The sequence below is a fragment of the Trachypithecus francoisi genome, unplaced genomic scaffold, assembly GCF_009764315.1.
Source record: "Trachypithecus francoisi isolate TF-2019V2 unplaced genomic scaffold, Tfra_2.0 Lachesis_group21, whole genome shotgun sequence".
NCBI lineage: Eukaryota > Metazoa > Chordata > Mammalia > Primates > Cercopithecidae > Trachypithecus > Trachypithecus francoisi.
In genome coordinates this window covers 6,043,318-6,067,925 of record NW_022681467.1, presented here as the reverse complement: position 1 = coordinate 6,067,925, position 24,608 = coordinate 6,043,318, and the positions used below count along the sequence as shown (strand labels likewise).

The 24,608-nt window shown below is 42.1% G+C and overlaps 1 protein-coding gene across 1 annotated transcript in view; it reads left to right on the top strand.

The window, feature by feature from the left end:
* Nucleotides 1-24,608, top strand: part of CFAP61 (cilia and flagella associated protein 61) — a 308,416-nt gene that overhangs the window by 173,275 nt on the left and 110,533 nt on the right. The window contains exon 18 of the mRNA XM_033185470.1: nt 7,663-7,790. Within this exon, the coding sequence (XP_033041361.1) occupies nt 7,663-7,790 (128 nt within the window). The remainder of the gene's footprint in view (nt 1-7,662; nt 7,791-24,608) is intronic.

The following is a 24,608-nucleotide window of genomic DNA, read 5'->3' as shown; positions in this document are numbered from 1 at the left end:
TTGAATCATAGAACAGACACACTGCTGGTGTCAGAGAATTGGTCAGTGTGGGAAAAACTCACACATTTGGCATCACAAGTGTTCTGAGAGAATGTAGAAGAAATAAGTTGTGTTTTCTTTTAATGTGGTTTAAGTTTAATACATGGAAGACAATTTTTGTTCTCTAATAACTATCCATCATTTCAGAAGGGTACTATTTAATAGGAAGAATGCCTTCCATCACTTTTGAATGTGTTTCCCAAACCTTTCAGCTCATGTCCTCATTTTATTCCAGTACAAGTAGTTCTTTCATGGGGATATAGAGCTTGAGAATGATTAGGTAGCAGGATGTTAAGTAGTTTGTTAAAGAGATACATCTGTAAGGTAGTACTAATTATAACTTGTAGAACAATGCAAGTCAGGTTATTGGTTCTGTAAACCATTTTTCTGCCATGGATTTACTTTATTCCTGCCTTTCCTTGTGTGTTCACCCCCAGAGAAGTCATTTCTCCAGTTTATGGCTGACCCTGTATTGAGACTGATACCTGGAGTGCCAGCTAGCTAACACAGACCAGACAGGATTTGAGTAGGATGTTGCAGAAACCCAGAGGACATTTCTGAACACTTTACTCAAGGTGGCAAAGGAGAGGCATGGAGCCATTTGAGGTTATCTTGGTTCATGTGCTAATGTGCCTTATATTAAGGATTAATGAATTTCAGTGTCTCTGAAAAGCCAACAGTGGATCTGCCTTGCTGATGTTTGTGTATTGCACAAAGGCAACCATATTTTAATGATCATATGAGCTACTTGTTTGGGGGCTATTATTTAATTGGAAACAAGTGAATTAACCACCTAATTCATCAAATCTAAGTTGCTATCAATTATAAGATGTACCTTTATTTTAGGTAGTATTAAGAAAAAAAAATGCAGCCAATTAAATTGTAACACAATGTCTAAATGAGAGTCCTGAACAGCATATGAATCAGTCATATAAGTCTTAGTGCTTTGAAATTTCTTTCATCTATTCAGAGAGGGGAGGCAATTTACGTGCCCTTCAATTGCATTATTTGCTGGGTGATGTGGAAACATTTTTTTGCATGTGTCTCAGTAACAAAATGTAACACAGCTTCATCTCCTTGTCATCTTTTATTTGCTCCTGAAAAGCACTCAATTGTTGCATTGCAAGAAAACATGGAATTACATCCATTCCTCCAATCACTAGTATTTGCTTCACTAATATCAAATTTGTACCTTGCTGCTCAGTTTCTGGGCCTTTATGGGAACACAACAATAAGTATCCATTTCAATGCCAAATCATGGTGTAATCTTTTTGAAGACATTGTTAGAAGCACTTAAACTCAACACATATTGTGCATATAATGCACATGACTCTCTTGAAGTGATGACGATGAACAGCCATGGCCAAGCACCCATGCACAGGTAAGGACAACTATGTCACTGCTACTGTCTGGCTGACTGCTACTGTTGAAATGCTGTTGACTGGAAGGCTGATTTCAGGAACACCAGCATTAAAAAAATGTGCACGCTAGAATTGATGAAATCCAGTAAAGTCCCTCAACTTAGCTTCCAAATCATTTTTCTAATATAAATGTTTAAGAATGGCCATAAGTGAATGTCATAGGGTGGCTATAATTTTAACTTTTAGAAATGTGCAAATTAATGATAATGCTCAAATAGGGAATATGGGTATATGAGGGATTGAGACAGATGGAGTTGATAAGAGAAATATAAGAAAAATGCTATTTAAAGAAATTTACTTATTGAATCATAGAGACCACCATGGCCCACTCTTTGACCTCTGCTACCTGATTTTGAGTATGCTCTATCCAGTGTTAAGAAAAAAGCCAGTGTCCTAGAATCACCATTACCCTCAGTGGATACCACAGACAGAACATTTTTTCTAAAGTGCTGGAGCTACTAAATTGTTCTGAGCTTCCCAGTACCCCCAACCAAGAGGAAAGTTAAGTGAATCCTTCATAAAGCAAGTCTCAAAACCACAGCATGACCTCAACAGACTTACGCTCTGTGGGACAGAGGTGTTGGTATTCGTATCATACTTTTGAAACTTTTTAATTATTTTAGTAGAAAGTCTCTTTGAAGTTGCATTTTATGCCTGTTGAAGAGACTCCAACTGATCGGTTCTATTTAAAATGTCTATACCCCCCTACTCTTTATTTATTTGTAATATTGCAATACTTTGCCTCAAAGAGGTCAACTTGAACTTTGAGCCCTAAACTAATATTTGTACCACTGCAAATCTGTCATAATTTGTTTTGCTCAAATTGGGAAAACAGAGAGTTTCTCAAGGAGAAAAGAGAGATAGAGAAGCATAAGAAAGATTACATTTATAAAGCAAAAGTAGGCTTATTATGGACTTCAGAAATTTTATTCCTAATGGGTTTGAATCTTTCCAGCTTTCATTTCCTTGTATGGACAGAGCTCCCTTTGAAGTCTTTGGAAGCTTTCTGTAAGAAAAGATATATATACACATGGGTGTGAGCTGAAAATTAAGCTCATTGTTTTGCCCTTTTCAAATGTGTTTTTCAAAGATTTGCCTTTCATATTGCAGATGGGAGAGAGGATCTGCAATTTTACCTTGTGTAACATCTTTGCCTGAAAAGCTCAAAGTATTTGTAGACGTTTTTAAAAGACTGGTTCCCATGTTTGCCTGCTGAGGAAAGCAGAGGTTCATGTAATTTACTTCCATTTTACACCCGAGGAAACTGGTATTTAGGAAAAAGAGGCTCAGAATTTCAACCAGTGGCAAAGTTAAGAAAACAAGCCCAAACCTTACCACCAAGCTAATGACACCCAGGTTAATGATCCCAAAGGTGGAACGTAACCTCCAAAAGAAATGCTATGATAAGAAAAAATTCACCATAGATAGCATCATGATCCATTTTAGTATGAACCTTGTATGTATTATGTAGGATCATTTGTATTTATTGTTGTCGCTTTCTAGTGTTTCAGCCTATTTGTTGTTTTAATAACTCCCGATTTTGAATCTAACATTGAAATTGAGTTTCAGTAATGCTTTTATAGTCATTCTAACTCATTCTAAGTGCAGAAGAGAAACCAAACCACTTGCGGAAACATGGAACTCGGGTCTATGTATATCCAATGAAATTATATTTTGACCATTTTTTTTCTATATACACAGAACAGTTAACAAGTGTGCATAAAACTCAAAATTATTTATTTAAGTTATCTTGACAAATGTATGTGAATCATGACATAAACTCATCTGGGTGTGCACATCAACATCATTTTTACTAAAAAGATCAAATTTAATCCTAAGTAGTTATTACATCCAGATTATTCATTTGGCCATTTAAGCAAACGGAAATGAAGCAACTAAAATAATTTGGAATCCAGAAATTATGTCAACACCCTTTCCAAAGGGTCCACGAAACATGAGGTTGATGTGCCTGTTCTACCACTTACCACATGCCCCAAAATGCATGGCAGAAATTGTTCAGCTAAAATAAGGCAAATGCTCAAAACAGAGACCTAGTTCCTGACCTCTAGAAGTTAATAGTCTAGTTGCAGGGTGGCAGGCAACCAAATAAATGGATAAAAGCAACCACAAACTCCTTCAGTAGTGACTCAGCTACTCACATGTACAGTCTTCTGTTTCAGAAGCTCATAGGGAATTATAGATAAAGAGGTTAAAACATAAACATTTGCTCATTTCTATTCCCTGTTTTCCCATCTCAGCCTGTCTCCCCTCCCATCTGACCTCCAAATCTTCCACATTCCTCCCGGCCCCCCAACCCCCAAGCTCAACTCTAGAATTTCCTAACAGGGGTATCAAATATTATCATTCCTTCCTTTCCTACCTAAGCAATGGAATCTATGGTTTGTATTTTAAAGTCATTATGAGAGTTGACATCAACTTTAATGAATTTCTTTTTTAGCTTAAAAGGTTAGCTTATACACCATGATGTATGGTTTGTTTTATCTTGCTGGGTTACTTGTTGATCTCTACACTTAAAATCATCCCTTTGTCGAGAATCACTTGAACCCGGGAGGTGGAGGTTGCAGTGAGCCGAGATGGTGCCATTGCACTCCAGCCTGGGCAATAACAGCGAAATTCCACTTCAAAAAAAATCATCTATTTGTCTAAAATGCTAACCTAATGCCATTAGAAAAATAGAAATGTCTGGAAAGAATATGGAGGTAAGAATTGGATTTCCCATCCATATTATTCCTGGTATGGTAGGTAGGTAGATAGGTTACAATTTGCCCTATTTAATCTTTGAAATAATTTTCCATTATGAGGATCATTTAATTTCTGTCTATAAAATGTGAGCCAAGAGCTAGGGCTTTTATTTTTACTTCCTATGAAGGAAATCAGACCCAAAACAGAATCTCCAATGCATGGGACACTTTTTGGCAGATGTTCAGAGGGAGAAAAGGAAAAGCTGGCTTGACTCATAGGGTCTTGCATGTCTGTTTTTCTTTCCCATGAAAACTCATAGTTTGAAGGAACATAAAGGAAGGAAATATTCTACTTTCATTAAAAAATAACCTGTGTTTCCTGCTTCTGTGCAAAATAAACCCTTCATAAAGCAGCAGAAGCCGTCTTCATTTATAGTTGTCACTAAAGGGGGTTTCCAGGCCGGGAAGAATTTTTTTTTTCAAGACATTTAAAAACTATCTATACTAGTAAAAGAAAAACATGATTTTTTCAGGTCAGAAGACTTCATCATACCTGGTGATGGGTATGTTTTTAATTAAAACCTGGGCACAAAATTGGGTTGACTATGAATCATTGTGATGCCTGGTCGCTCTCCTGAGACACCCACCATCATTGGTACTGGTTGCTGGCTCTTGACACCGGAGGCCACTTTGTGTACTTAGCAGTTAGAAAGGTGATGTGTGAGGCCCGGCAGCTGTTGGTGTTACAGCTATTGTGTAGGAAACAAAAGCCATTCTGTTCTATTCCCCAGCCTGCCTTTGTATCACTGATACAGGAGCTGTTTCATAAATGAGGTATAATTCTTCACCGGAGAATTTCATTACTGCCCATGTTTCAATGTTAGCTTACACTTCCAACACAGAGGGGAATGTCTGAACATATCTCCTTTTGAAAAGAATCTTGGCTTCTGACCTCTGTCAAGATGCTTGCATTTTAAATCTGTTAACTAGACCTGCGATTAGATGCCATCATTACAACACATATGCTTCCCACCTTCCTTGCTCTAGACCACCCAACGTAAGGCTGGCTAAAGTTTATTTGCTGTCAGCCTGCCTGTCTTGGAAATTAAGCAGAGTACAGTATACACTGGCACCCGGGTGAACCAGTAGGAACTAGATTTCTCACACAATTCCTCATGGATCTGTCCCGGGAAATTCTCATAGAGCAAATCAGAACTGACATTTATTTGAAGAACATGCACTTTTTCACCCAAATGGTATATTCATTATTTTCATTTAGAAAGTATATCAATCTAGGAAGTTTTCAGTAGCATGTAAAAAACAAACTGGCCTAAACAATCAAAGAAGTGCAGTGGGCTGTGTTGTTCTTCCCGGCCTTCATCCCTCCCTGGGCTGTGTCCTTTGCTGTGTAATTTTGAGGTTCCTCCCTCTAAATGTGAGCGTATTTCCCTAACTCATGGATGTTAGGCTCAGCTACATGACTTGCTTTGGCCAGATTTAAAAAGTATTCCTATTTTCACTTACCTTTCTTGTATTTCTGCCATTGCCGTGAGAAGAACAAGCTCTGGCTCCCTTGCATCAGAGAAATGTGAGGCAGGTTTGGAATCTGCAGGTTGGAGCCAGACCCAGCTGAGTCCAACCTAGATCAGCCAACTTCCAGCTGACCCAGAATTGCATGAGCCAGAATAAGTGACAGTTGTTTTAAGCCAATGCATTTTGAAGTGGTTTGTTTCCCAGCACTATTGTGGCAATAGCTCACTGATATGTATTGCTTATATAACTGAAGAGTCCAAAGGTAGTATGGATTTCAGGCAGGGTTTGAAAAGAATGCCTGTTCTGTTTCTCTGTGATTCTCTTGGGGCTTCAACACAGGATGGTTTCCCTCTTGGCATGATGACCATAGCCATTTCAGGCTTCACATTTACACCACATGCCATCCAGAAAACAAGAAGGCTTCTCTTCCTCAACTATCATGCAGAAGTCCTGGGCTTCACTCTGATTAGGTTAACTTAGGTCACATGTGTGTTCTGACCCAATCACTGAGGAAAGAGAGTGGGAGTATATGACTTGGTTTTTATGTGGATCCGAGTCCCTCTTGAAAATGGGAGTGAGCCCAATATCTTCCAAAATCTCTGTTGTGCCAAATTAAAGGTGGGAGTTGTTGGGTGGAAGTGATGTTGAGAGGCAAAGCAATGTTAATTATGGAGTCTGAAATCTCCCACATTTGTTTTAAATTTCTATCAATATATTGTTTGGCTGAAGCCATTTTCCTTCCTCCATGTTGCTAGGCTATCTAGAGACAGAGAAATGGGATTTATGCTCTAGATCTGAGATGTTACCTTTAAATGGCAAAGCATATGGCCACATCCATGCCCCTACAGTACTGGAAAGTGGGTGGGAACCCAAATAAGACTTTACCATTATTCTGTCAGACTTCTAACTCCTGGTATCCCAGGATTTTAAGAAAATCCAAAGCAGGTTTGACCTATCAGAATGTGGAGATTTCTGACCTAGAGGATGAAGTTAATGCTGATGTAGTTAACAGCATGGGATGAGGTGATAAGAATATCTTTCCATTGACTTCTGATCACCATTGTTTCCAATGAGAAGTCAGCTGTAATTCTTGTTACTGTCCAGACACCATAGTAAGCACTAAACAAAAAATGTGTGTTGAATCAATGGATTAAAAATAGAACCAAGATCTTTTGGCACAGATCCCAATGTTCTTCCAAGAATGCTCTATCACTTCTTTGTAAAACTTTACTTTGCACATTTAATGTACCCCTTGCAGCTTCTGCAGGGAAGTAAATCAAATCAATGACTAATTCAGGCAATTTTTGTAAACATGGACATTAACATGATCACCAGTTACTTTCTGTGATTCTAAGAGGCCTCCCTGACTCTGAAGTATCTGAAAGGTTGAACAACCCTAATTATTTAACACATTTTTGCCATTTAATAAATGTTTCATTTTACAAATATTATTGAGCATCTGCTGTCCAGAAGATACTGCATTAAGTAATGTGAGGGACACAGAATTGAACATGAGCTAAAACTTATCTTCAAGTACCCAACTATTATAATTTGTTACTCAAGGTTTCAGGGAAACTGTGGACAGAAGAAAACACTTAGGACCTCTCATGGAACTACAGATTCTCAGGGAGTAGCTTGCCCGTCTCCTTGTAGTATCATTTACTGGTGGTCTCTAATCATTGAGGGTCTCTGCTCTGTATGAGACATCTGTCAGCATTAAGACAAAATCTTGAAAACCAGGCATTCTGATGTGACCTAGCTGAGATATCAGGCATATTCACATATTCATACATTAATTTCTTAAAAATATCTTCCCATGCATTTCACTGTGGCTGTACATGGGCACTACTAGGTTTATTTTGGTGGTAATGTCCTGGTTAAATAACTCTACATACTTGGTAATTTAGGGGTATGAACACTGCTACATTTTCTTTGATTCCTTCTTTGTCTTTGTATTTTTTTTCCAGATGAGTTATGCTTTAAACCATACAAACAGAAAACTAACATTGGAACCTAAAATAACTGTCAATGCCAAGATCATTGTGGTCGGTGCATCCAGTGTTGGAATTTCCTTCCTAGAGACATTGGTATTTTGGTGAGTTATTTTACTCTATTGATTGATTGGTTTTTAAATAATAAAAATTATCTTCCTACATCTGAAGAGGACACCCTCAGAGAACAGACCTGAGATTGTTCGGTACTCCACACACCCTGCCTATGTGGATGAATGAATCAGTGAAAGAATATTCTACATCAGGGGTCAGCAAACTATAGCCCTGAGGCCAGGTCTGGCTTGCCAAGTGCTTTTGTAAATAAAGCTTTATTGGAACACAGCCACACTCATTTATGTGTTGTCTGTGGCCATTTTTGTGCTACAATAGCAGATTAGATGGCAGACTCCTCTGCTGAGTAGTTGCAACAGAGACCATATGGCCTTCAGTGCCTGAAATATGTACTGTCTCACCCTTCCCAGAAACAACCTACTGACCCCTTTTCTAAAGGAATGTTTTCCTTACTGGCAAGATCATAAGAACCACCTGCAGCATTTGTTAAAGATGTAGATTCTAAGATCCTGCACCCAACTTGCAGAACCTGGACTCCTGGGGAAGGGTCTAGGAATCTGAATGTTAATAGGCGCTCCACATAATCAGGTGGGTTTGGGAATGAGTTTTGACTTCATACATTACAGTTTCAGAAATGGCATGTGGGCCAGGACCTTTCTTCAGCCCTTGAATTTTGGATCCCATGGAACAGGTAAAACCCTTCAGGGAATATGGAGGCCTGTGCATCTCTTCTGATGCTGTTTTCTCATCCCCCTCAAAGCACAACAAAGTTTCCTTTCAGAGCCCATTTTTCTGATGCGTGATGCTCAGGGATTTGCAGCATCCCCAGTCTGTCTCTCCATCTGCTCACTGAATTGAGCACCTCTTTAATAGAAAACACCCTGGGTTAGGGTCTGAGAACTTGGGATCATGGCCTAGCATCATCAGCACCTAACATGGAGCCCTCAGTGTACTGCCTAGCTTCTGTCAAACTTGCTGTCTTCATTTATTTTTTAAAAAGTCTCATAGATGTTTTAAAACCCTGACTTTGGGAACCACAGAACCCTGGATTAAGAGTCCAGTTTATCCAAATCTTTTGTTCAGGATCACGTGAAAAACTTTAGCTACCATTCAAAAGTACAGGTGCTGAGAGGTAAGCAGGAGATAGGAAAATGCAGCCCACTGTCACTCTTCTGGGCCAGCAGAGTTCTTAGCTCAAGACTGGTGGGGCCTTGTGAGGGGCTGGGTAAGAAAATGAATGGAGGAAGTGACCCTCAAAAGGTGTATGTGCCTGGTTAACATGGAGACGGGCTAATCCCAAGTGGTTATTTTGCTCATTTAACATCACATTAACCAGATAAAAAAAGAATTGATTTTTTTCCCTTTCTAGCCAGTTTGTTCAGTTCTCCAGAACATACCCTTAGGTAACTAGAAATAAATTATGTGTCATTATTGAAGTTACTAACAGAGTTCATGTGCTTTAAATAATGTGGTCAGTCTGCAGCAATATTTCACTGCAAGCATGAAATGATGAGAAGCACCTAGGAATATTCCATTCCCAGGGCATGCCACGTTGTAGTCTGAGTGCTTTACTTATTCTGATGGGTCTCTGCCTTGAAAACTTTCGAACAGCAAGTTTTATGCAACCATTTTTGAATGATGAATTATCAAGGTGGAGCTGTGAAATTATAGCAGTTAAGAAGTTATCATAAACAGGTCTTAAATCTTAATTTAGCTATCTACTTAGTCATAATGTTTTATTTAAATGATTACATTGAGACATATACAAGTAATTTTCTTTTTGTGGAGTCAACTTAGATTTAATAAAGACAAGTATAAATTTTGATGTAAGTATTGGGTTGATTAAATTTCCCAATCAAATAGAGCTTTTTAAAGCATTCTAAAATACTCATAATTCTCTATCATCATTACACAGATTATGTACACTAAAAATAGACTGGTATCAGTTTACGGATCTCTAATCCTTAAGAGAGGAAATAGTTTTCTTATTATTTTTCTCTAATTATCTTAAGTTAGCAATCACCATGGTAACCTACTGCTTATTTTACTTTCCCAGTTTAACTGCCATTTGAATTTAATTTTGTACATGATTTGAGCTGAAATGAAGAAATACAGCTTTCACCCAACACTGACCACCAATGAGGATTGAATCTACATTTTGGAAGCAAAATTTAGGAAAATCAGCCTCCTTGTAGTCTTTTTTTGTTTGTTTTTGTTTTTGTTTGGAGAGAGTCTCACTCTGTTGCCCAGGCTGGAGTGTAGTGGAGCAATTTCGGCTCACTACAACCTCTGCCTCCCGCCAGGTTCAAGCGATTCTCTTGCCTCAGCCTCCCAAGTAGCTGGGATTACAGGTGCAAGCCACCATGCCCGGCTAATTTTTGTATTTTCAGTAGAGATTGGGTTTCACCATGTTGGCCAGGGTGGTCTCGAGCTCCTGGCCTCAAGTGACCCACCCACCTCAGCCTCCCAAAGTGCTAGGATTACAGGCAGGGGCCACTGCACCCGGCTGCCTTCTTGTAGTCTTGAGCTGCATTGTCAGACTCAGCAGGGGCACCATGGTTCCTAGAAAATCCACTTGGGGCTCAGGACAGTAACCTCTTTCTTCAGAAAATCTGGTAATTCTGTCATCTGATGACAAAACAAACACAACTTTCTCCTTGTATTATTTCCATGCAAGAAATTATAAAATACATTTGGTCTTCTCTTCAAAGGACACCAAAAGCAGTTTGTGTAAATTTCTATCCTTTCTTCCCCAAGTGCTGAGGTGCTACTGGGAGAGCTGAAGTGCTTTACGCAAACTCACTGCCTAATATACCCTAGGATGTAAGCTCCATGTGATGAGGGAATACTGCGCTGGTGTTCTGACTTGTTTTTAAAGTATGCTATTTTATCTGCTAGCTGTGTGCAGTTAATCTGCACAGACACATCTCCTTGTCTGTGGTTGTCAGGCCTGAGTCCTGCATCTTGTCCTTCCTAGGGGAAGCCTCTTAGGCCCTCCAGCACTGGGAGACATGCGTAGCAGGCGTTTTCCTGGGGACACACTCCAGCATCCCAGTCTTTTACTTCCCCTGCTGTCCTCCGTGCCTTCCTGTTGTTGGCCCTGGTGATCCCCAGCAGAGCCTAGGAGCCAACGGCCCTCAGAGGCTTCTACAGTCTCCCTCAGCCCTGTGGGAGGCCTCCAGGGGTGGAGATGGGCAGGGGCATAGAGTCATTCAGGATGGGGTGGGCTCAGCTCATTGGTTCCCTTCCCCCTTGTCTTGTGCACTTGGCCTCTGAGGGGAGCCCAGGAGGAAAGGACTCAGCCTTCTTTCCTGTCACCTGCCCGGCCAGCACAGGAGCATGCGCGTTTGTGGCAAGGATCAGGAGCTGGGCAGGGCAAGGCGAGGGCAATGGGGTGGTTCTCTTGCATTGCAGGGCATAGAGGAAGAAAATGCCGGCTTGTACTATGGGGTAGAGGGCTGTGAATTGGAGGGGAAAAGACAGATCTTAAGACATTCACTGTGAGATTATGTGTGTTCTTCATAATGCCCAAGACATGTAAGTGATAGACTTGGATTACTTTTCAATGACTGTTCTTGTGATTGGTGGGTTGTGTTCATTTGGCCGCCCTGTTCTTTGGGACTGAAAGTTCCTGGCTCGGACACTACAGATGTCACATGTGCATTCTCCTTCTCAGCACTTCCGTTATGAAGACTCTTTAAAACCTCCAAGCACTGGAGAAAGAGAAAGAACTTGGCTGCAGCCGTTAGCCCACCTCTGCTGCCAAGCAGTGCTGTGGCTCTGAGGGAGGTACTGTCCTCATCTGTGCCAAAGGAGAGTCCCAGCAGGGGCTCCCAGGTCCTGCCAGCCCAAAGGCACCACCACGATAGAAACTCCACAAACCCTATGAGGGTGAGATCTGTAAAGTGAACTCACTATAAAGTGAACTCCCACCGAGTCTAGCATCACTGAACTCCTCAAATGCAGTGCTTTGACTATTTCAGGTTTCCACAAAGATACTCCAGAATCTTTTTTTAAAAATATATAAATGCTGTAGCAAAATAGAAGAAAAAAAAAAGAAGAGGAGGAGGAGCCGGAACCAGGTGTATGCACCTCTCTGCATCCTTTCACTCCTGGTGTGGCGCGTGGACCAGCAGCGTTGACATCACCTGTGAGTTCGTCAGAAATGCAGAACCTCAGGCCCTTCCCCAGACAGTGTCCCAAACAGGCTTTTTCCCCAGAATTATGCAGAACAGCACCTTGACTGTCTCCTGGGCCTGCGTTCATGGAGCTGAGGCAGTTGCTCTCCTCTTCTGTTTCAGCACATGAGTCTCTATGCTTCAGTGTTTTATAGTATTTACTCCTAATTATGGGGAAGTTCCATTTTAATCCATTATTTTTAACTCTTTCCTAATTCAATCCCAATGTAAAGAATCTTTTGAAGAGCCTGTAATGGCACTAGAAAAATGCTTACAGGAGTCATGGATGACAATGACTGAAAGCAGCCCAGCCGGTGTTCCCGCGACCCTCCGTGTGACTAGACCTTTTGCATGATTCGCAGGAAGCACTGGTTGGTGGGCACTGGAAAGCCCGGGTTCCCCTTGTCTTCCACTTCCACCACTGAGAAGAGTTTTCTTGAAAACCAACCAAATCATCCCAGCAAAAGATGCAACTTCAGACTTTCAGCCTAGACATTGATCCCCTCATCGAGTTGAATGTGTCGAGGTGACTAAGAATAGCTTGGACCAAGCAGGGCATGTTTTTAAAGCTGCAATTGTGGCAATGATCACCACTCCTGTTATCGGGTCGTGCAGTTCCGCACAATATCCGGCACAGCTGTGGGCTCTGGCAGCAGCCAGCCTAGCGCTGGCGGCTTAATTAGGCTTTTTATCTTTACATTTGTCTGAGGACATCTGAAACCTTCAGTGTGGCCTGTCACTAATTAGGTGACTAATTAAATAGTCAGTGCTTCCTTGCTGATCTCAGAGCTCAACCGCAATGGACAGGTTTGTGACTGTGACTGCCTGTCCTGTCGGTCTCTGCACGTGTGCACCTCGCAATTGCCCTGTGCAAAAACGGCATGGGAGTGAGGCCCAGGGCATGTGCAGGGCCGCCTTCCAATGTGCCCAGGCAGCAGGCAGCATGGACATCCACGGGGGGGCGTATGGGAGATGGACATCCACGGGGCATACAGGACATCAGGTCTGGTGCAGAGGCTGGTCTGGTGGCCAGAGCAAAGGGGATGGTGGAAGGAGCTTTATGTGTCAGGCTCAAGAGTCTCATTCTCCCCAGGCAGCAAGACTTGACATTCTGCCATCAGAGAATAATGATCCAGAACTCACCCTGGTGTCACTAATCACAATGGGGTTTCCTATTTGACTCCAATATTTAAATATAATTAATGTTAAATGAAAGCACCTCCATTTACTGAAATTATCCACCCCTGCTTGTTTCAGTGTAACTTATATCCTCATACCCACATTAGAGACTCCCAGAACAAAAGCAAAGCAATCCACTTTGAGCAACCTTAGGCCTTTTCGATGGAGGAAGGTCAGCTTATTGTCCTTTTTTTGTGGGTGCTTTGTGATTCTTTGGCATTAAGGGTAAGTAGGAAATGCATTTTTCATGATCACACACAGCACAAACCATGTACCTGGATCTGAGTCGTACACCCGCCTCCTCAGTCTTCATCATTTGTTATTGGATGATTTTCGAATAATGACATTGGTACCTGTCTTGCTTTGCATTCTTTCAAACCAAACTGAAAACAAAGCATTTGGATACAGGTAGTTGATTTGGGAGTGATCCTAGGGAACTGCCTGAGAGCAGGGCCATGTGATAGAGAAGTGAGGACAGCCACAAAGCCAAAAGACACCCTTGTTGGTGGGTCCCCACTGTGGACAACTGAGGTCAGAGAAGGGCCTTGGGCAGAGACAGGCAGACAGGAGACCCTTTGCAGGTGAGCAGGTGGGCCAGGGTGAGGTGAGTGGGCCTCAACACTGTCTCTGGGGCCAGGGTGAGGTGAGTGGGCCTCAACACTGTCTCTGGAGTGCCCTTACAGTCCCTTAGTTTGCTTAGTTTGTTCGGTTCTTCCTTGTTAATATTCTTGAAGTTGCCTTTTACTGAAACTTGGGCAGAGACGATGATGGAGAAGAAGCCGGATTAGCTAAGAAGGCCGTGTGGAGAGGATTTTGTGGGTTTCTTGCAGTTCTAAAGAGGATGCAGGTGTACTACCAGAAAGTTTTGCTGGAAAAGAGATGGCATTTAGGGACCTTGTCTTGGCATATACTTTATTTCTACTTTGGGATGAAGTTAAGGTTAGAATCAGTAGTTTTCAAAACATGGTCTGTGGCCCAGCACCGTCAGCATTACCTGGGAAGCTGTTGGAGGTGGGGATACTCAGGCCCCGCTCTCCAGGGACTGAATCCGAAACCTGGGGGTAGGGCCAGGCTCTGCTTTCCCAGCCCCGCAGGGGAGGTGGCAGGTCAAGGAAGTCAGAAGCAAAGAGTGGAGAGGGCCCAGGAGAATGATTCTATTACCCAGAACTTCAGTCTCCTCACCTGTGCTGCAGGGAAGGCATCCAGAATTCCCTCCTCACACACCCGCCTGAGCATTCAGTCAGGTAGCAAATGTCAAGCATCTGTCCAAAGGCCTAGTGCTGACACTTGTTAGACAGACACCTCCCCAGTAAGTAAATTTGCATGTCTAGACCCCCATGGAAACCTGCATTGACTTTCAAAGGCGGGAAGTGACTGGGGAGCTGGAGTGTCCTCCATTTGGAGGACGCCCTCTTCCCTGAGGACTGAGCCAGAGGTGTTTCCAACCCGCAGCTGCATCTGACTCCTGGTGAGACATTGCCTGGAGTCTGCAGAACATCCTCCTAAGAGACACATGTCTCTCAGATACTTAATGGGATCATACACTTCCTTCATAGAAACTTACATTAAACTCTACCCTCCTTTCTTGAGACTCCCAAACGCTCAGGAGCCTCTCAGTTTTCTCCTCCTTGAATAGAGCCTCTCAAAGTGCCATCCCTGGCCCGCCAGCATGGACAAAACTTGGGAACTGTTGGAAACGCAGATTTTCAGGCCCCACCCAGACCTCCTGCATCAGAAACTCCGGGAATCGGGCCCAGCAATGTGTGTCTTCACGAGACCTGCAGGGACTCACTCAGTCAATGCCACTAGGCCAATAGGCCAATGTGGTCTTTGCCCTTCCTGCCCCATCCTCCCATCCCCACTTTTTTCATGGGCAGCCTCACTCCCAAAAAAGCAAAAGGCATCGTACACCTTTAGCTGCACACCCTCTCCCACTTCGTCAGCTCTGCATCCGCCAGTCACTGACTTTCCTCCCTGCAGAGGGAGGATTAGGGCCGTAACGCCCATGCATTTGAATTCTTTTATCTTGGTGCACATAAAATGATGTACAAGAGGACTGAAGGAATAAGGACATATCAAACTGCCCCCGACTTATAGCATTTGATGTTGGGTAGAAATTTGGAAGGGAAGCTCAGAAAGAGCCCTGCCTGAAAACACAGGCATGAGGGCCCTCCAGTAGAGGTGACAGGTGGTCTTCGTTGCTGGGGAGTGGGAGGACCGTGAGCCTCTGTGTGAGACCCAGAGTAGGCAAAGCCATCTATGGAGCAGATGGCTTCTGGAGACCAGGTTTCTTGCTAAGTGTACTTCTCTGAAGATAATGCCTTTCAAACAGATAATCCAACACTACCAGTATAGTAAGACATTGGGACCTGAAAAAAAAGATTTGAATTCTCCATTTTATTTTAAGACCTTGTGGTGGAGGAAAATGTTGTGAATCACCTTGAGATTTTAGGGTTAATATTAAGTAACTGTTTCTATATGCAACAGATTGCAAAAGTTCCAGGCTCTACAATTCTGTACATCACAGCCACTTGGATAGGGATGGGGAAGGTTGTACAAATAGTTTCCTGGGACCCTGTTCCTGGCCTGGGGTGGGTTTCAGGAATATGTACAATATTTTTAATAGAATCCCCAGGTAATTCCAACATGCAGGTGGGTTTAGGAGCCATTTATGTAGACATTTGCTCAAAATTGGCAGTCTCATCTATAAGGAAACCTATTTCCCCCGTAATTGCTCATTCTAACTAACTTGTATTTATGGGTTTGTTTTCCAAACCACATTTTCTAATTCCTAGCAAATCATATAACTTCTAAGTCACATCATTACTTTGGGGCTTGCAGGGCCTAATTTTTAAGTTATTATTAACATTATATAGTTGAACCCACATTCATAGTATTAGCATGCTAAACTGGACCTAGCAGAAAGCATTTCACGAAGTCTCATGCTTAAACTGTCACCATTAAGAAGGAAGGCCCAAGAAGAAACCTGCCCATGTGGTGTTAATAAAGCCTTGCTAATAGCCAGCTTCTGCCCAAAACATAAAGCTCTTCTTTATCCTCCCCCACCAGAAGTGATCCCACTCGAGTTTGAATTCCCATAACCCTCCATGATTCCATCCTTAAGGAACAAATTGATTTGTGTCTTGTATTTTGCCATCTCTCATGTGCAAGGGCTTTCTTGCTTGTCTTTTGATAGCTGCCATCTTGGTATTTACATCTGGTATGTGTTCAGTATATATAAACATATGCTTAAAATGTAAATGTATAATGGTTTTACTTCATAGACATAGATAAAAACATCATTAATCATTTCCCCTAGATTATAAAGGAAAACTCAATTTCATTTTAATCTGTTTTGCCAGAACTCTCAAATTTTATTCTTATCTTTTCAATTGACATTTCAAGAATGGCATGCATTTTCATTTTTTCAGTGAGGATTTATGTGTTTATTTTGTGATACATAAGTGTTTTATCTGAGATCCTGAACGTCTGCCTAGCCCCTTATCCTGGCCACTGCGCCTCTCCCCTGCCAGGTCCCTGAGGACTCCAGAGAGCACCCAGGGCCCTCCAGGCAGACACTTCTACCTTAGTGCCGGGTCCAGTGTTGAGTCACACCCAGACTCAGGGTACCTTACGAGACTTGCTCCTTGCCCCATTTCTCCAGGTCCCATCCTGATTCCTACAGGAGCTCCAGCACCAGGGAGCTCTGACCCACCACCCAAGGTGGAGCCGGGCAAGATGGCACTCAAGAGAGAAGTAGGGTCAGGGAGAGAAGTTTTAAGCTCTGTCTTACCCCAGGAACTGCCCACTCCCTTCTGGATGTGCTCAGAATCCTCCATCCCATGCCTCCTCTATAGATCTCTCTCTTCGGTCTCCCCCTGGAGGTCAGAGTGTGTCATGACCAACAACTTTGTGGCCATGGATGCAGCTGCCGTTTAATTTTACTAACAACAAAAATGGATTGAGTACTATTAACACACTCAAACAAACACCCCATAACTCCTTAATATCATCTGATACCAGTCCGTGTTCAGTTTTCCCAGTGGTCTTAAAATTGTTCTTTTACAGTTAGTTGGTTTGGATAAGGATGCAAACCAGGTCCAAATACTGCATTTGGTTAATGTGCCCCTGAAATCCTTTTAAATATTTAACAAACTCCTGCACTTTTCCCGTTTTCTTAAATTTATTTTATTGTTAGGTTCTTGCATGTTAGAGAATTTATGATGAAATAATACAATGTGTGGCGTTTACTCCAACCACAACAAACAGTGTTGGTGAGTATTTTAAAAGCAGCACAATGTTAGTAATTGCTAAGCTTCTTTCACCTCATGTATATTTAAAATCCTCCAAAATAAAAAGTTTTTTAAAAATTAAAAAATTAAATTAATGGCTCAGGACCTTGTCCAAAAGTCTCTTATGATTTACACAGAAAAAAATATTGCTAAAGAAAGTTAAGTTTTTTCAGGGAAAAACTGGTAGATTCTCTTAATCTGCTGTGTACTTACAATAAATATTTTGTGAGGATTTGTTTTGCCTCTAATATTGGAAGTTCACAGAGCTCCCAACTTTTAAACTCCATCTATAGTATTTTATGGCATGTGTTGTTGTTGTTAAGACTGAATTAAATCTGAGTTATTTTTTAACTAGTAGAATATGTAGATAGGTGACATATCTATCATGAGCTAGGATTTATTTTCATTTGGCAAATATTTTTGTCACTGTTTTGAACCATTCAGAAAGCAGAGGTTTTAGTAAATTAAATTGAAACATTTAGATCGATGTGGGGTAATAATTTTTTCTCTACATTACCTATTTGTTCAAATAACAGCATTAATTAAAGCAGTTAATTAAATCACTTGCTTTGGTTGCCTTTGCTATGCCTGCACCCTGCAGACGCACACACACAAAATCAGCTAGAAAATAACTAGCGATCGCCTAGCGGGCTGACATGTATCTACTGCCCAGAAGGGTAAGCGCCATTAAAAGTTTTATGTTTCTTTTATCATGTTCACAATAAATTGGCAATGTGACCCTCTTTATTTGAAGGATAAGGATGTTTAGACCTAATTTTGTAGCTGTCCTCCTGAAGCATGGAATGAAACACAATACCTTTTACTTATTTCCCTGGATACCCTAATCCCTCCCTGCTTTACAAGTATCTTTGAGCTGTTCCTCCCTTTGTATCCACAGCAACGTGAAATCCCCACTGGAATTATTTGCTGCGAAAATGCAGGTGCCCTTGTTTAATGTTTCATTGGCTTGAGCACTTAACTTGGAAGTTTTTTTTTTTTTTTCATGATATGGTGACCTTTGATTTTGGAGCTGAGGGCTCACGGTGATGTTAGATATTGTTTATATACATTAAGCCAGCACCATTAGATCTGAGTTTATCTGTGGTTCTGCTGTTCCTGCCATTTCATTGAATGCATGCCCAAACCCAAGCTGTACTACGTGACCCACTGTTCTATTTGAAGGAACTTTTTGAATATTCATAGGCGATCAAATTCAAAATCAGTCTATTAGAATTATGTATTATAAACTTCATGATTTTAGACTAATACTCTTACATAGTTATAAATTTAAGAAATTAAATATTTAGACATTGCTAAATCAGATTATAGAGAGAACCATTGCAGCAAAAATATGAGGTTGGAGAAAGAAATGAAAATGCTGGTGATATTTTCATATAAAGTCATGAAAGGGCAGGGAACGTTCCCTGAATAGCAAGGAGGTTGATGTTACAAAGAAGGTTGGGGAAATTTGGTTAGGCCCAGCCGGAAGGATGTTTATGCCACGCTAGGGAATTTGGACTGAACAGTTTGGTAATCAAAACACTTAACATTTATTGAAAATGTACTATGTAGCAGGCAATATTTTAAGCATTTTACAGACAATGATTCATTTAATCTTCACAGAACCCCTAAGAAGCGTTAGGTTCTAGAGCCACAGAGAGGTCAAATAACTTGCAAATGTAAAAAACCTAGAAGTGCTAGAGCTGGGAGTCACACTAAGGCAGTCCGATTTCTGAGACCGGGATCTTAATGAGTCTGTTCTGCAGCTACCTTGGTAAAATCCCTACCAAGAACAAAGGTAGGGATTTTAAAACCAGAAACTGTTGAGATTTTATTTAATTTAAGAAGAGGTTTCCAGTAGCTGTGTGGAAGATGGGCAGAAGAGAGAGACTCATGCCGGAGAGACAAACCCTCTAGACAAAATGGTGAACTAAGGCAGTGTGTTATAGGAGGGGCGGGTTGCAGGGGCGTTCTAGAGATGTGGACAAGATCAGAGTGATTGGACACAGTGGCCAATGTGGGTAGTGGGAAGGAACCTGAGACTGGCTTCAAAGTTCCTAGCTCGAGAGGTGGTTAGTTGGCCAAAGCTTTGATGGAGATAGAGGAGGAGTGGGATGAGGTGACCAAGAGCTTTGTTTGGGCACATACTAAATTTGAGATCCCCCTGGAGCATGCCAGTTAGGGCTGATAGGCATTTAGAAATTAGATTCAGAGCTTAGAAGAATCACTGTAGTATAGTACATGTGTAAGAGGAAGTAATAGTATAGTAAATGTGTAAGAGGAAGTCCTGGTGGTGGATAACATCATCCACAGAAATAGGCATGAAGCTTGGGAAGCTTGGCTAGGGAGAAATGGACAGAGGAGGAGGAGCTGGTAAAAAAAAAAGCAGTCATGAAAGAGAGCCTCAATTTAGACCTAATTTCGTCCCAGACAGGAGGTTCTGTGGTGACAGCTCCTGGGGGAGGCCTCCTGCATGGTCCCAGCTCTCACTGTTTCCTCCACCCCTGCTCCTTTAGGCCCAGGATCAGTGATGGCACCCACTGCTGCTAGACCCTGGGTACTGCCCTTCCCTCTTTGTCCCTGTAACCCTGCATACACAGCCACGTTCATTCAGTAAGGCCTTGTGGAGTCCGCCATCTTTTTTTTTTTTTGGCCTGGATCCTGACTAATAAGGATCTTCTCCTATCCCCACCTCATTCTTCCTCCATGAGTCAACGAAAATAGAGACCTCTAGTTGCCTCCCAGTATTCATTCTGCACTTGGTGACAAAACTCTAGGAACTGTGGTTCTTGGAAACATCACTGTGTTTTCTTTGAAAAACTACATTTTCCAGACTCCCTGCTGCTCCCTGGCCATGTCACTGAGTTCTGGCTAGGTAAGCAGAAACGTGGGACTTTCAGGAAGGCTCCTTAACAGGCAGCCCTCTATGCCCTTTTCTCCTTCCTCTGCCTGTAATGTGGCTGTGATGGCTGGAGCTCCAGGAGCCACCTTGAACCCGAGGTGACCCTGAAAATGGAAACCACACATGGAGAAGCAGAGAAGCAGGTCATGGGCCCAGCTGACTCCGTGGATCCGTCCTATCAGCACAAGGCTGGTGATGTCCAAGTGTCTTAAGTATAGTTTTAAGAGAAATTTGCTCTCAGAGGGATTGAGAGAGAGAGAAGAGGAACTTGAAGAGGAGACAGGGTTAATGGGGAGACACATCTCTTCTGACTCAGGGGAATGGAAGAATGCTCTAGATACGGTAAGAAGGAAACATAAAAATGCCTGGTGACCAGTCCTCATTTTCTTTATGACATAGGGGATGTGCTCACCTGAGGATGAGGAAGGGGGATAGTAGGGATAACAAGAGGGGTTACAGTAGAGAACTTGAAGGCTGGAGAAAGGCCCAGAATAGCAATAATGAAGAATGCAAAAAGAGTTTAATTTGGGCTAAAGAAAAAGAGTGGAAACCTGTTTTTTAATGTATTAAAATTCAAAAAATGCCTCTATCCCCCTCAAAATTTTTGTACTATATCATGATGGATTAGGTTTTTTTAAAATACTTTGTTTTTTGGGGGAAATTTTAAATTGTACAACAGCATAATTTAGGATAATGCAGTGTGGTAGTTTGGTAATTTATAAATCATTTGATTCATGTTGTTCAGTAATTCAAATGATTCAAAACCAAAGGGATTGTCTTTGTAGTAAAAGATATAGCTGGGTAATTATTAAGCCTTCTATTTACATAGAGATGTAAAAAAGGACTATATATAACTATTATTGGTATAACATAAACCACATTTCTATCACATAACACCCAAAGCTGGGATAAATTTTAACTGCATGTGAGTATAAACACTTAATATTATTAGCATTTTCCATTAAATGGTAATAAATCAGAGACAAGTAATCAGTGTGCACTTGTAGACTGTCAGCCATAAGTAGCTGGGTTAATTGTGACCTTTATGTTATTTGAAGATGTTCAAATTTTTTATTCTTATTATTAGAGGATAAGATGTGCTCAGTTTTCTTCTTATCAAATAAGAATATTCATTCTTAAATGACACTCATCCTTAGAGACTTTAGAGCAAAACCTCTCATAATATTGAGCTATTTTTAAATGTCAGGTTCAGTTGAGTTTATTGCATTTCTGGCCTGCGCCATCACCAAAAGTCTCCTGCTTTTAGTGCTACTTAACAGATTGTCAGTAAATTGATAGCAGTTCCACATTTGGAACATTTCCAATCTTCTCTTGGGAAAGGAGGGCAGGTGTTTCTCTCTGACCTGGTGAAGGCTTCTTTTTTGGCATTTGGTTGATTGAAGGGGAGGTGTGAACTAAGAAGAGATTTTAGAAAAAAAAATCTCATCAGCATGAACCCTATGAAAAGATCAGCTCACCATAAAATTTTACTGACTTTAACTAGGGGGTGGATTTGCAGCAAGAGCATCTTAAATCCTGATGAACAAACATGGAGTGAACCTTGAGCATGTGAGTTCTTCAGAGGCCTCTACTCAGGTGCACTTTACCTGTAGAACTGGTTAGAGGGAGTACTGTGGGCACCTGGGGCAGGGCACTGCCTGAGGCCAGCAGGCCTGGCTTTCATAGCTGGCACTGCTTATGAGCTTTGTAACCTCGAACAAGTTACTTACCATTTCCAACCTTGATTTTCTTACATATGAAATGTGGATTAGAAAAACCAGCCTCTCCCCTACCCCCAGCATAAATTGTATAGAAGATTAATCTCTGTATGAATGCCTATGAATGTGCCTTGGGCTCTGGAAAGCCTGATGCAAATATAAAGCAATTTTGCTCTTAAAAAGGAACCCTCTAGAATTTCTTCCCAGATGACACTTTTTGGTATCCTGATTTGACTAACTGTGTGTATCTGAATGTAATAAAGCTAATGTCAGCTGATGGGAATTAGATGACCTTTGGATCCCTCTGAACAATTTGAGGTCTACAGGACAGTACAGGCAGAGGTAAGGTGAGAGGATGCTGCCTCCAGACTTACTAGCTATATGGTTATATTAGTCTGTTCTCAATGCTGCTGATAAAGACATACCTGAGACTGGACCTTTTACAAAAGAAAGAGGTTTAATGGACTTGCAGTTCCACGTGGCTGGGGAGGCCTCACGATCATGGTGGAAGGCAAGGAGGAACAACTCACGTCTTACATGGATGGCAGCAGGCAAAGAGAGAGCTTGTGCAGGGAAACTCCCGTTTTTAAAACCATCATATCTCATGAGACTAATTCACTATGACAAGAACAGCATGGGAAAAACCTGCCTCCATGATTCAGTTACCTCCCAATAGGTCCCTCCCGCAACACATGGGAATTATGGGAGCTACAAGATGAGATTTGGGTGGAGACACAGAGCCAAACCATATCATTCTGCCCCTGACCCCTCCCAAATCTCATGCCTTCACACTTCAAAACCCATCATGCCTTCTCAACAGTCCCCCAAGTCTTTTTTTTTTTTTTTTAGATGGAGTTTCACTCTTGTTGCCCGAACTGGAATGCAATGGTGTGATCTTGACTCACTGCAACCTCTGCCTCCCCAGTTCAAGTGATTCTCCTGCCTCAGCCTGCCAAGTAGCTGGGATTACAGGCATGCGCCACCACATCTGGCTAATTTTGTATTTTTAGGAGAGATGGGGTTTCACCATGTTGGTCAGGCTGGTCTCAAACTCCTGACCTCAGGTGATCCACCTGCTGTGGCCTCCCAGAGTGCTGGGATTATGCGCAACTGTGTCTGGCCCCCCAAAGTCTTAACTCATTATAGCATTAACTCAAAAGTCCACAGTCTAAAGTCTCATCTGAGGGCAAGTCCCTTCTGCCTATGAGCCTGTAAAATCAAAAGCAAGTTAGCTACCTCCTAGATACAGTGGGGGTAGAGGCATTGGGTAAATATAGCCATTCTAAATTAGAGAAATTGGCCAAAACAAAGGGGTTACAGGCTCCATGCGAGTCCAAAATCCAGTGGGGCAGTCAAATCCTAAAGCTCCAAAATTAACTCCTTTGACTCCATGTCTCACATTCAGGTCATGCTGATGCAAGAGGTGGGTTCCCATGGTCTTGGGCAGCTCCACCCCTGTGGCTTTGCAGGGTACAGCTTCCCTCTGGCTGTTTTCACGGGCTGGCATTGAGTGTCTGTAGCTTTTCCAGGCACACAGTGCAAGCTGCTGGTAGATCTACCATTCTGGGGTCTGGAGGACAGTGGCCCTCTTCTCACAGCTCCACTAGGCAGTGCCCCAGTAGAGACTCTGTGTGGGGGCCTTGACTCCACATTTCTCTTCCACACTGCCGCAGCAGAAGTTTTCCATGAGAGCCCTGCCCCTGCAGCAAACTTCTGCTTGGACATCCAGGCACACCCATACATCCTCTGATATCTACACGGAGGTTCCCAAACCTCAATTCTTGACTTCTGTGTACTCACAGGCTCAACACCACGTGGAGGCTGCCAAGGTTTGAGGCTTGTACCCACTGAAACCATGGCCTGAGCTCTACATTAGCCTCTTTCAGCCATGAATGGAGCATCTGGGATGCAGGGCACCAAGTCCCTACGCTGCACCCAGCATGCCCAACCCACAAAACCACTTTTTCCTCCTGGGCCTCCAAGTCTGTGATGGGAGGGGCTGCCATGAAGACCTCTGACATGTCCTGGAGACATTTTTTCCATTGTCTTGGGGATTAACATTCAGCTCCTTGTTACTTATGCACATTTCTACAGCTGGCTTGAATTTCTCCTCAGAAAATGGGATTTTCTTTTCTATTGCATTGTCAGGCTGCAAATTTTCCAAACTTTTATGCTCTGCTTCCCTTATATAATTAAATGCTTTTAACAGCACACAGGTCACCTCTTGAATGCTTTGGTGCTTAGAAATTTCTTCTGCCAGATACCCTAAATCATCTCTCTCAAGTTCAAAGTTCCACAAATCTCTAGGGCAGGGACAAAGTGCCACCAGTCTCTTCGCTAAAACATAACAAGAGTCACCTTTACTCCAGTTCTCAAAAAGTTCCTCATTTCCATCTGAGACCACCTCATTCTGGACTTTATTGTCCATATTGCTCTCAGCATTTTGGGCAAAGCCGTTCAGCAAGTCTCTAGGGAGTTCCAAACTTTCCCACATTTTCTCATCTTCTGAGTCCTCCAAACTGTTCCAACCTCTGCCTGTTACCCAGTTCCAAAGTCACTTCCACATTTTTGGGTATTTTTT